The sequence below is a fragment of the Magallana gigas genome, chromosome 9 (assembly GCF_963853765.1).
Source record: "Magallana gigas chromosome 9, xbMagGiga1.1, whole genome shotgun sequence".
NCBI lineage: Eukaryota > Metazoa > Mollusca > Bivalvia > Ostreida > Ostreidae > Magallana > Magallana gigas.
Window position 1 is genome coordinate 42958011 of NC_088861.1, and position 13044 is coordinate 42971054.

Here is a 13044-nt window from a genome sequence, read left to right on the forward strand (position 1 = left end):
TCTTGTCAAAATATCAACTGATAAAAAGATACTGATCAAAACATATGGAAATTTTGATTCGAAATCTGTACCCCATTTTTGTGCCTAAGCGAGCTCCAAGGAATAGCGCCACTGGTGCAAAACAACTAAATAGTGCACAACTTCAAACCATGCTCCACCTATCCTGAAAATTTCAAAGTCATATCTCTTATAGTTTCTGAGATCAAGTCTGCACAAAATTGGTCGTAAAAAATTACAAAATCGACCGTAAATCCGGACCGGAAGTGACGACGACAAACAATTCAAAAACATATAAAATTCAGATAATTTCCCATCATCTGTTCAGATCGGTTGAGTAGTTTTCGAGAAATCGCGTGCACAAAATTTGGAAAAAAAATTAATAATAAACAGTACGAAAACAATAAGGTCTTCCGTTGGAAGACCCTAATAAATGATATATCTTTTATGTAATCAGTTCTGTTGTTAAAAGTTATGATAATTTAATATAATGACAGTTTTTTATTTGTAATAAATATTTAGCACGAGCTTTATTTAAATAAAAAAGAAATATAATGTTGATTGTATTTTGATTTCTGTCATTCACATCAATATGGCCAAGCTTTTAATTGCCCAAAATTAATCATTCTTGGCGTTAAAAATTTAATAACAAAATCAAAAGAAGCTGATATTGTGTCTATTGCTATTAAGTATCTTTAATGTTCACTTTTTGACCATTTTATCCCTACAAACCACAAGACCTCTGGTGTATGGACCATGAATTCCAAAACTTAGATTGAGGTCTATCTGTTTAACTATGCACTCAGTATGTCTTTTAGACCAAGTAATGCAGGACTAAACAAAATATTTGTAAGCCAATGCTCACTAGTAATACCTCCACTCTGATGTGAATATACAAAATAAGTAAAGTCAACATTTGACGGGAAGTTGATATCTGATTGGTATAGAATTCATCCCACTAAAACCATGCCTTAATAGAGTGTGTTAAAATTTCAAGCATCTGCGATGAACGGTTGCTGAGAAATCTGCGACGAAAATTTGTTTGAAAAGTTTGGCTAAAAATAAACAAAGTCGTCAATTAACAGGAAGTTGACGTCCGATTGGTACAAAAATTGATCCCACTCCATGGCATGCCCAAACAAAGAGTGTGTTACAATTTCAAGCACCTGTGAATGATAGTTGCAGAGAAAAATGCGACGAAAATGTTTGTTATAAACAGATGGACAGACAGACAGACAGACACACAAGGGTAAAACAAGATTAGAATATCAAATTTCCATTGAAAAAGATAAAGATTATCAAACAATCCATGTAAATTCAGAATATGGCAAAAGAAACTTATCCCAACAATTTGTTGCAATTGATTTACAAAGTTTTGTAGAATTATTATGAATTTTTTGGTCTGCAAAGAGAAGGATGCATCTAACGTATATAGTTTAAATGTATCGATTTCAATTCAGATTAATTAAAGCAATGATTCAGCATTTATTTGTTTTTTCTTTTTGTCTGGAGAAGGAAATGCACTGAGTAGTTTTATTTTATATTGTTCTATTAGCTCAGTCAAATAGAAGGATGTTGCAGAATGCCAGGGTCAAGAAGACAAAAAACGTGCAAGCGAAAGCAAGAGGAAGAATCGGTAACTGAGTCACTCAACTCATTATCTACACATAGTGTGTTATTCGTTATATTTTTTTTAAAAGTACAACACAGGGAATGCGCAGTTGTTTTTTTGTTTTTGTTTTTTGTTTTTACCTCGACGTCCTTGATAACTTTGAGTGGTCCATGAAATGGGCAGTCTCCCTCGTGCTCCTTGTTGCATTCTTCACAGTCTAGTTGATAAAAATTGTGTAATGTAAGATTTATTTGCCAATGAATTAATATCAATGCATCAACATTATAATCAATTGCGTTTTAACGTGCCTTTTCCGATGCAATTATGCTCAATTCTAACAGCTGCGATAAGCAAACCAAAGACACACCACTGTATTGGTCGACTCATTTCCTTAGGCGGAGTTATACCAAGATGTCGTTGTTCCAATATGGAACCAAATCTAAACTTCATAAGTGAGGGATCAGTTACCATGTCAACTAACGTATATGTTTCTTAACGGCTAAGGGTGAATTAGCCGCCGCATATCTAAAAACTCTAGGATGAGCTAAATTTTAAACAGAAAACCAAACGACAAAGTCGAGGCAGGGGCAAAGGTTAGTAACTCATAAAATCTGTATTTGGTTCCAAATTGGAACATTTTATTTCGCTCCGTGTCACTTACCTGGGTCAACTAACCTATGATTTACTAGATAGCAACACAATCTTACCTCCTACCTGGAGGTAAGTGTGGTCTTGCTTCTATAACAACCAGATCTAGAGGAAATACCACAGAAACAAGAGATGTTTGTGAAACACTTATGCCCCCCTCCCTTGGAAACATCCACAAAGAAAATGAAGGTAAACTGCAAATATTTTGGAATTTTTTTAAGTCCAAGGGGCATAACTCTGTCGAAAATTGCTTTATCATACCCAAAATCAAACTTGACCTCGATATTATTTAGATAAACCTGCATACCAAACTTCATATTAATATGTGCACCCTCTGCGAAGAAAATGAGCGGAAATTGCAAATAACTCGAATTTTTCCAAGTCCAAGGTCTCTTATTTGCATATAGCTTGGTTTAGGCTTAACAAAAGCATTTGACACTTTATTTAGTTGTCTATTATAATACTAGTACTAGTATCTATCAAACTAATCCAAAATATTTCCAATTTCATCTTGAAACAACTCTGACCCTTCAACACTCATTTTCAAATTGCTTGTGTCTTAATGTCTGTGGATTGATTCTTCTTCAGTTGGTGTTATTTATGACATAGGTTCTGCACAGCTGATAAAATACAACACACAGTGTTGTAAACAGCTCATTTAATGTTTCTTAAATCTTTCGTAAGTCCAATTTGTCTTTCAAAATTCAACGTAGATTGCTTGACAGCTGTGTATCGTAAACCTATTTTAAAGCCCCAGTCTAGGTGATGCAGTAGGTTATAAATTTTTGTTGAAGGCTTTTCCAAGCATTTTTTCGTATTAAAGCCGGATAAGACAGCAAAGAAAATTGCATTTATTTGTCTTGAAATACTCTAAGTGAACAGGGCGAACCTACGAATACCTTAACATCACATACTTTTTAGCTCACCAGAGCTGAAAGCTCAAGTGAGCTATTCTGATCACATTTGTCTGTCGTCCGTCTGTCTGTAAACTTTTCACATTTTCAACATCTTCTCAAGAACCACTGGGCCAATTTCAACCAAACTTGGCACAAAGCATCAATAGCCTAAGGGGATTCAAAGTTGTGAAAATTAGGGACCACACCTTTTGCAAAGGGAGATAATAAGGAATTTATGAAATTTTTTGAGATATTTTCAAAAAATCTTCTTCTCATGAACCATAAGACCAGGAGAGCTGAAACTTGTGTGAAAGCATCATCAGGTAGTGTAGATTTAAAATTGTGAAAATCATGACCCCCGGGGGTAGGGTGGGGCCACAATGGGGGGTCGAAATTTTACATAGGAATATATAGAGTAAATCTTTAAAATCTTCTTCTCAGAAACTAATCAGCCAGGAAAGCTGACACTTGTGTGGAAGCATCATCAGGTAGTGTAGATACAAAGTTGTGAAAATCATGACCCCCGGGGGTAGGGTTGGGCCACAATGAGGGGATCGAAGTTTTACATAGGAATATATAGAGTAAATCTTTAAAAATCTTCTTCTCAGAAACTAATCAGCCAGGAAAGCTGAAACTTGTGTGAAAGCATCATCAGGTACTGTAGATTCAAAGTTGTGAAAATCATGACCCCCGCTGGTAGGGTGGGCCACCATGGGGGGGGGGGGGGGTCAAAGTTTTACATAGGAATATATAGAGTAAATCTTTAAAAATCTTCTTCTCAGAAACTAATCAGCCAGGAAAGCTGAAACTTGTGTGGAAGCATCATCAGGTAGTGTAGATTCAAAGTTGTGAAAATCATGACCCCCAGGGCGTAGGTTTGGGCCACAATGGGGGGGGGGGGCAAAGTTTTACATAGGAATATATAGAGTAAATCTTTAAAAATCTTCTTCTCAGAAACTAATCAGCCAGGAAAGCTGAAACTTGTGTGAAAGCATCATCAGGTACTGTAGATTCAAAGTTGTGAAAATCATGACCCCCGCTGGTAGGGTGGGCCACCATGGGGGGGGGGGGGTCAAAGTTTTACATAGGAATATATAGAGTAAATCTTTAAAACTCTTCTTCTCAGAAACTAATCAGCCAGGAAAACTGAAACTTGTGTGAAAGCATCATAAGGTAGTGTAGATTCAAAGTTGTGAAAATCATGATCCCCAGGGGTAGGGTGGGGCCACAATGTAGGGTCAAAGTTTATCAAAGGAATATATAGGGTAAAGATTTAAAAATCTTCTTCTCAGAAACTAATCAGCCAGATGATTCTTTATAACTGTTAAGACTTTGGCCCCAGGACAATTCTTTGGCCTCACAAGAAGGTTCAGAGTTTGATGTAGGTTTATATCCCATTTATAAACTATTGTTAAGGATCTTTTTGAGAACTGCAATACTCAACAAATGATATGATTATAAAATCATCCTGTTAGAAAACGGACGAATGATTGTAAACATAAGAATATCCAAGGGAAAAATGGATTTTATTTATACAGGATCTACATGTATTATTGTACATTGTCCAGATAGTTTGTATTATGACTCCATTAAGCTGAGTTTATCATACCTATTGTTCCTCAGGTGAGCGATGTGGCCCATGGGCCTCTTGTTTTTGCATAGACGATAGTTTTAGACAAGCTGTTTGCTTCCAGCAAATCCTTAAGTCATAATATCAATCTGAACTGGCGAACTATGTTAATCAACCAAATATTCATTTTTATTATATATTCTCTACCCTTCTTTATCGTTAAAAAACATATTTCGGAATCTTTAGAATCTTTGTTCCTTAGAATTTCCCCTACATTTTGTTGAGAGATAGGGGAAGCTTCAAGCAGGGGTGGCTCGCTTGTGGAGCGGTTAGAGAAAATGTGAGCTGAATCGTTTCCCTGTTTTTCATCTAGGAAAAGTAAGATAACAGTGTTTTGCCGCCAAAAATATTAAGATTCTTTCTTATGTTTTTCTAGAGCGACTATAGTTTATCTTCTTTAGATAATGCAGAAGAACTGTATTAGACTTAGAGTATCTGATGTCCCTTATTTTGTACGTCTAACTCTGCATCACAAGGACTGTAATTTACATGCAATGGCCTCGTTGAGATAGCGTAGGGCTCATCACTGGGCACGTTGTCGTTGTCAGCTATATGATGTCCGACATACAAATAACTGCTCTACTAAACGTGATTTACGCCAATTGTCCACCGCAAAAAAACCCGATTCTACGATAGCATTTAAAGCACGAGGCAACCATTTAGCACAAATACCTTTAATTCACTCTTTATAAGGCCAATTTCTGAAGAAAATTACTAGCCAAAAGCTGTAAAATGTTCTACATACTGGTTTTTATGAAATTATGACCCTTTCATATTTTGCTAATTTTTCATGATTTTTCAGCTTTTAAGACCTCCCCCAGCCAATTCCCTGCAAAGGGTTGACCTTCCGTACCGTGTGCATGTTGCACTATCACATGTCAGAAACTTACCGGTGTATATAGTTTACAATGTCCCATCCACTTACTTTTCGTGTTATTTACCCTCCCGTCTGTAACTTGCAATTTCACTGTGTAAAGTCAACACCACAGTCATAGCCGCAGGTTTCACATTTTACCTTATGTACCTAACATATGGGGCCTACATATAGCATATTAATTTCAACAAGAGACATCCCTCTAACTAATGATAATCATTAAAAATCATTTCATGAATTTTAGCAACACTCATAAGCCTTCAAGTACAGCAATTCTCAATTTCACAAAAATATTGACGGGTACTTTATAGGGGAAGTTAAGGGGGAGGTCTCAGTGATAGCGAAATTATCTCAAACTTTTAAAATTTTCGGCGGCTGTTTCAACCCGAGCTGGAAAGAAATCCAAGAAGTTAGTTGACACAGAAAAATAAACTGGAACGAAATAAAATGTACAATACTCTCATTTATCATTACGACCAGGAGTATTCATAAGTAATGCTTATAAAGCAAGTAGAGTATTTAATCAGTTTAGTTTGCTTTCCGTACGGGGTGTGATATGTCGGATTGAATAATTTACATGTACTTACATATAAAATCGTCGTCATCTGGCACTTCTACATCCATGTAGTTCAGTCTTTGTTGAATCCGAAAAGGATAAATTTTTTGCTCTTTTTTCTGATATTCTTTAGCCCCTTTACCTGCCTTTATATATAATGAAACGAACTAGAATAGAATTGAAAATTAAACAAAAGGCCAAATGGGCCACATAGGTCACCAGAGAAGTACTAGCCATTAGGGAGTCACATACAAAATACCGGGACAATGTAATAAAATAGACCTGTATAAAAAGCAATCTTCAGATATTCTTTTGTTAAAAATTGAGAGCCTTTTTGTAATAGGAATTATTTCATAGTCATATCACATAAGAGTATAACAGTACTCAATAAAATCTTAAACAAATATATATAAACCAACATCAAACTTTGAGCCCCTGGTGGGACCCAGAAAGTGTCCAGGAGCCACAGTCTATTTAAGAATTTAAAAATATCTCAAGACGGTAGGTTATAAGAAACATTATCCTTAAAACAAGTTACAAATTTAATTTTTGCCAATTGGTTTTAGCTTACCTGAACCGAAGGTTCAAGTGAGCTTTTTTGATCACCTGTTGTCTGTCTTCCTTTCGTCTGTCAGTAAACATTTCTCAATTTTGAATTTTTCCCTAGAACGATTGGGCCAAATTTTACTCAAGATTTGTTACAGAAAGGGAATTCTAAGCCGTTAAAATAAAGTGTAAAACCTTATTTAAGAAGGATATAACCACCAAACAGTGAAAATACGGTGTGTGTCTGAAAATATCTATTCAAGAACCACTGCATCAAGTATTTCAATATTTATACCAAAGCTTGTATATACAGTAAATATTCTAAATTGTGAAAACCATGACCCTTGGATCAAGAGGGGTTCAGATTTTAACATAAAAATATGTAGGGCATATGTTGAAAAATCTTCTTCCCAGGAACTACAATGCTACAAATGCAAGCATTCCCAGATAGTGTAGATTTTAAATTATTAAAGCCATGACACTCGGATCAATACTGAGGCCCCAAGAGGGTTCTAAGTTTAACATAGAAATGTGTAGTGAAAATATTTAAAAATCTACTCAAGAACCAACTATAATACTACTATTTGTGAGATTACAATGCAAACATCCTCGGATAATGTAGATTCTAGATTGATTAAACTATGACCCCATTATTGGATCTCAAAAGAGGGGTTCAACATATTAAGAAGTATATAGAAAAGTTTTAAATCAAAATCTTCTTTTCAAGAATTACAATGCTATGTTTAGTTATTTTACTATGTAAGTAACTTCAAATCCTCATGCCAAGTGAGCTATCCTGATCACATTTTGTCTGTTGTCCATCTGTCTGTAAACTTTTCACATTTTCAATATCTTCTCAAGAACCACTGGGCCAATTTCAACCAAATTTGGCACGAAGCATTCTTAGGCTAGGGGAATTCAAAGTTGTGAAAATTAAGGATCACGCCCTTTTGGAAAGGGAGATAATTAGGAATTATTTAACAATTACAAGAAATTTAAAAAAATCTTTTCAAGAACCATTAGGCCAGGAAAGCTGAATCTTGTGTGGAAGCATTGTTAGGAAGTGTATATTCAAGGTTGTAAAAAAATCATGACCCTCGGGAGTAGGGTTGAGCCACATTTGGGGGTCGACTTTTTACATAGGAATATATAGAGTAAATATTTTAAAAGGAAAGCTGAAACTTGTGAGTAAACATCCTCGGGTAGTGAAGTGTAGATTCAAAGTTGTGAAAATCATGACCCTCGGGGGTAGTGTGGGGCCACAATGGGGTCAACTTTTTACATATGAATATATTGAGTAAATCTTTGAAAATTTTCTCAAGAACCATTTTGCAAAGAAAGTTGAAACTTATGTGGTAGCATCCTTAGCTGGCATAAATTCAAACTTGTGAAAATCATGACCCTCGGGGGTAGGGTGGGGCCACATTGGGGGTCGACTTTTTACATATGAATATATAGAGTAAATCTTTAAAAATCTTCTTCTCAGAAAGCAATCGGCCAGGAAAGCTGAAACTTGTGTGGAAGCATCTTCGGGTAGTGTAGATTCAAAGTTGTGAAAATCATGACCCTTTGGGGTCGGGTGGGGTCACATTGGGGGGGTCGACTTTTTACATATGATTATATAGAGTAAATCTTTTAAAATCTTCTTCTCAAAAAGCAATCAGTTAGGAAAGCTGAAACTTGTGTGGAAACATCCTTAGCTGGCGTAAAAAATTTAAAGTTGTAAAAATCATGACCCTGGGGGGTAGGGTGGGGCCACAATGGGGGGGGGGGGGTCGACTTTTTACATATAAAAACATATACTTTATATAAAGTTCATATCTAAAAATCATTTTCTCAAGAACCATTTGGACAGGAAAGGTGAAACTTGTGTGGAAGCATTCTCAGGTAGTGTAGATTAAGAGTTGAGAAAAGCATGAACCCCCAGGATAGGGTGTGGCCACAATTTGGGGGGGGGGTGGTGGTGCAATTTTACATATAAATATATAGAGTAAATCTTTAAAAATCTTCTTCTCAAAACCATTAGGCCAGGAAAGCTGAATCTTGTGTAGAAGCATTCTTAATAGGTAGTGTAGATTCAAAGATGTGAAAATTATGACCTTGGGGTAGGGTGGGGCCACATTGGGGATTTACATTTTACATAGGTTTATATAGAGTAAATCTTTAAAAATCTTCTTCTCAATTACCATTTGGGCAGGAAAGCTGAAACTTGTTTGATTTCAATTTTATTCAAATCATGATTTCCCGGGGGGGGGGGGGGGGGGGGGGGGCAAATTTTTACATAGGAATATATAGAATGATATCTTTAATTTTTGTTTTTATAAAATAAACATTTGCCTAGAAAAGCTGTAACTTTAGTGAAAGCAACTTCAGATTTTGTTCAAATCACAATCTTAAGATGTAGGGTGGGGCCACATTGGGGATTCAGTTGTACAAAGGAAAACATTTTAATCATTTACAAAAACTGAAATCTTATTATATAATATTATATAATATAAGCTTTTACTTATACATGTATGCAAGCATTTATATATATTGCCGATTCTTTAAAATTGTTTAAACTTTGCCCCCCTGGACGATAATTGGGCCTCACAAGGGGTTCAGAGTTTGATTTAGGTTTATATCCTGTATATAAACAGATTTTTGCAAGGATCTACATGTATTACACCACATTGTCCAGATATTTTGTATTATGGCTCCATGAAGCTGATTTATCATGCCTATCGTTGCTCAGGTGAGCGATGTGGCCCGTAGGCCTCTTGTACAATGTCGTTATCTCAAAAACTGTTGGGCCAGAAAAGCTGTCATTTTGGTGGAGGCATTACCAGGTATTACAGATTCAAAATTGTTCAAATCATGATAGGAATACATATATATTGAGAAAAATCTTTTAAAGTCTTTTTCTGAATAACCAATTGGCCAGAAAAGCTGTCACTTGTGTGGAAGCATCCTTAGGTAGTCTAAGTTAAAAATTGTTCCAACCATGATTTAATTTTTAAATACATGTAGGTATATATAGAAACAAGAGGCCGATGGGCCACATCAATCATCATCCGAACAAGTTCTTGTTTCATTTTCTTTCCAAATTTTTTTTTAAATAAGAAACTTTTTAAAAATTATAAACTCACAAAAATTCTAATACTAGTATAGATTTGGCAATACATTAGAAAATACTTATAAAAAAGAATTCTACTGGTTTGGACAACATATCGTTAGATCTAATACTGCATCAAAATGATCAAATGAACAATCTTATTATCCTAGGCATCAACGTATCAAAGCATAGACATCTGACGTTATAATTTTATATCATGATAAAAATAAATATCCTATACCTAATAATACACAAGTTACATACCGCCACAATCTTGGATACATTTCAAATTGTCACATCATGTGAAATGTTTGCTAAAAACGCATCGATTAAATTATTTTGCGATCCTCTTCGTCTTCCGATCGGTGCCTTAACACCTGATAGGTTACAACCGTGATCGAAATAAATACTAAAATGGCGTTACAGCACCATTTTTCGATATTGTAAACTTAATCTAGTAACTAAACTAAAAATGTGCATTTAGCTGAAAAAAGTTAAAATAAAATAATAACTCGCTTATTAATTCGAAGCGGTCTAGATTTTTAGGGCATGGATTGATTGACAGGGCACCAAAAGAACAGTAGCTGCACTAGTTTCAGTAGTTTTATTTCTAAAATAATAATTTTTCTAAACTAATATATATGCCAAATCAAAGAAAAAAATCAATTTTTATATAATCCCTAGACTACAGAGTAAACCACGTAGATTGTTTACATTTGGCATTTATTGTTTTCACAGAAACATATTTGAATGGAAAAGACAAACTGTGACAGAAATACAAAACTTATAAAAGGAAATGTTAAAAAATTGCCGCATTTCCAACAGATTTCCATAGGATACAAAAGTAAAATTTGATACCTTTCGAGACAGTCCCTTAAAAAATCGTTATGGAAAATTATTTTTTTTATCTAAAAAATTGATATAGAAGACAAACTTTATGCAAGACATTTCATCAAGGGTACTTAGTGTAGAAATTATTAGACTAGGCCTCCTGAATATCCTACATATCAATTTGTATGAATTGCATTAAATACACATAATCATGGTAAGTAAAACCTTCGCAATAAGATACATTCAATAAACGAATACCTTCGGAGTGACACGTTGCTGTTTTTCGGTTGATTGCTTTACTGGGATAGAAAACCTGACAATCTGTTTCTTTTCTGTTAAAAATAAATAAATAAAAAATAGAATAACTCAAAAATACCGTTCCTTAGTTGAGGGTTTTCTCAGAGACGTTAGTTTTATCCAGTATAATCCTACACGTAAAAACTGCACGGTTAACAGGTGTTTATTTGATATCAAAAGTCTCAGTTTAAGCTTTTATGATATGATGTATAAAATGTTCGATTTTCTTTTCTTAATATCAGTTTAAAATTTACACATGTTCTTAAATACTGACGTCTTTTTACCAGTTTGTGTCATTTTACTCAGATACAAGCCACACTGAACAACTAAGTAAGTTTTCTCACAAAAAGAGCCAATAACTTTCACCACTATTACCAATCATTAAGCGGCGAGTAATTTGTGGTGATTCTTTATCTTTAATACATTGAATTCTTTGCTGACATACCCCTGGTTGATTTATACGGGGTCCATTCCTCATCACTATCGGAGTCCACTTTCTTTGGTTTTCTTTTAATCCTTGATTTTGGTCCTCTCATGAACTCTGGTAAAACTGCAGGTAACCCTGTGATCAATGCGTCTTGTTAATAAGTTGTTGATAAATTCATTTTAAATGTAAACAAGGGGTTCAGGGGCCACATAGTGAGTCATATTTCTACTCATACATGTCCGTATCAATTTTATAGTATCAGACAGAAAATATATTGACGACTTAGTGGTTGAGTTTATCGTGCTTAAAACTATCATTAAACTTTTCTGTACATATTTCTATGTTAAACAAAATTTACTCCCTTACCCTTGTAGCCCCACTTACCCCCGATAACCTAATTAACTTTAGTCAACACTGAAGATGCTTTTAGCAAAGTTTCAGCTTTTCTGGTCAAATGGTCAAGATTTTTCACTGCAAAAAATTCTAGCCCTACCCTTTGTGGCCTTTCCCTCCCTTAAGGGATCATGATTCAAACAAACTACACATCGATGCTCCAACACAAGTTTCTGGGCAAACTGTTTTTGAGACGATTTTTTAAAATGACAACAAATTTTCAATAATTCTTAATTATCTACCCTTGAAAAAGTGCGTCGCCCTTTATTATAACAAACAAATATAAACATCCTTCCCTTAGAAATGATTTGTACAACTATAAGTAAGGCAACAATTATCTTAAAGATAAGAATCTATTGACCACATAAATGATTTGTCCATGATACTATGACATCAGTTTTTGTTTACTAGTAACACGTAGGACATGCAATGTTATTTTATATATATATACATGCATTGTTTGTCAAAAATAGAAATCTGTTACAACAGGGTTTTTTTCAAATTGTAATGTCAAAATATGATCTAAAGTTGAATAATAATAAGCCCAGCTTCTTTTTCATGAATAAGATGTTTTTCAGTAGTGTATGACGATATCATTTATATATAAGCATTGAATGCTTCAATATTTTTATCACTAATAGTTGTAAAAAATTAATAATTATTTACTCTTTGAAAATTTCGAAATGTCTGCTTGATGCTAAATCTCTTTTCTATAATTGACAGCTTCTTTTAATTACCATACTTGTTTTTGCCTGTTATCTGTCTGAACTTAATAATCGTCTACTTGTAAACTTGTATGAATGGGACCCCCTACAGTTTGTGAATATCACATACCAACGGCCACCATGATCTCGTAGTTCTTCCTCATATTCATGTATCTCTTTATTTCATAGTCCGACAGCTTTGCAAACTCTGCCTTGGAAAAGAACTCTGCTATGCTGAACTCTTTTGTTTCGAGCGCATGCATCGTGTCGTCACTGGAACACTCGGATTTCTACAAGAAAAGATCGGTACATACACATGTAATACTATATATGTTCAACGTAATACAACAACCGTAAATTGTCCTTTAAACTTTAAAATTTCACTCTATAACACAACAAAATCAAAAACAAACAAACACATTTGCGTATTATCATAATTAAGGGTTAAATCCGTAATCTTCGTTAGTTGCATTTGGTGAGTAACATTTGAACACGTGCATTTGAATTCAAATGAAACTATAAATACTTTTTTTGGCGCT

The 13044-nt window shown here is 34.6% G+C and overlaps 1 protein-coding gene across 2 annotated transcripts in view; it reads right to left on the reverse strand.

The window, feature by feature from the left end:
• Positions 1 to 13044, reverse strand: part of LOC105330008 (putative zinc finger protein 66) — a 58908-nt gene that overhangs the window by 38196 nt on the left and 7668 nt on the right. The window contains exons 3-8 of one of the 2 annotated variants that reach the window (XM_034477922.2): positions 12636 to 12795; positions 11427 to 11543; positions 10943 to 11016; positions 10712 to 10726; positions 6245 to 6359; positions 1750 to 1826 (exon numbers count right to left, since the gene is read on the reverse strand). In XM_034477922.2, the coding sequence (XP_034333813.2) occupies positions 1750 to 1826; positions 6245 to 6359; positions 10712 to 10726; positions 10943 to 11016; positions 11427 to 11543; positions 12636 to 12795 (558 nt within the window). The remainder of the gene's footprint in view (positions 1 to 1749; positions 1827 to 6244; positions 6360 to 10711; positions 10727 to 10942; positions 11017 to 11426; positions 11544 to 12635; positions 12796 to 13044) is intronic. The other variant, XM_066071627.1, reaches the window with a different exon arrangement.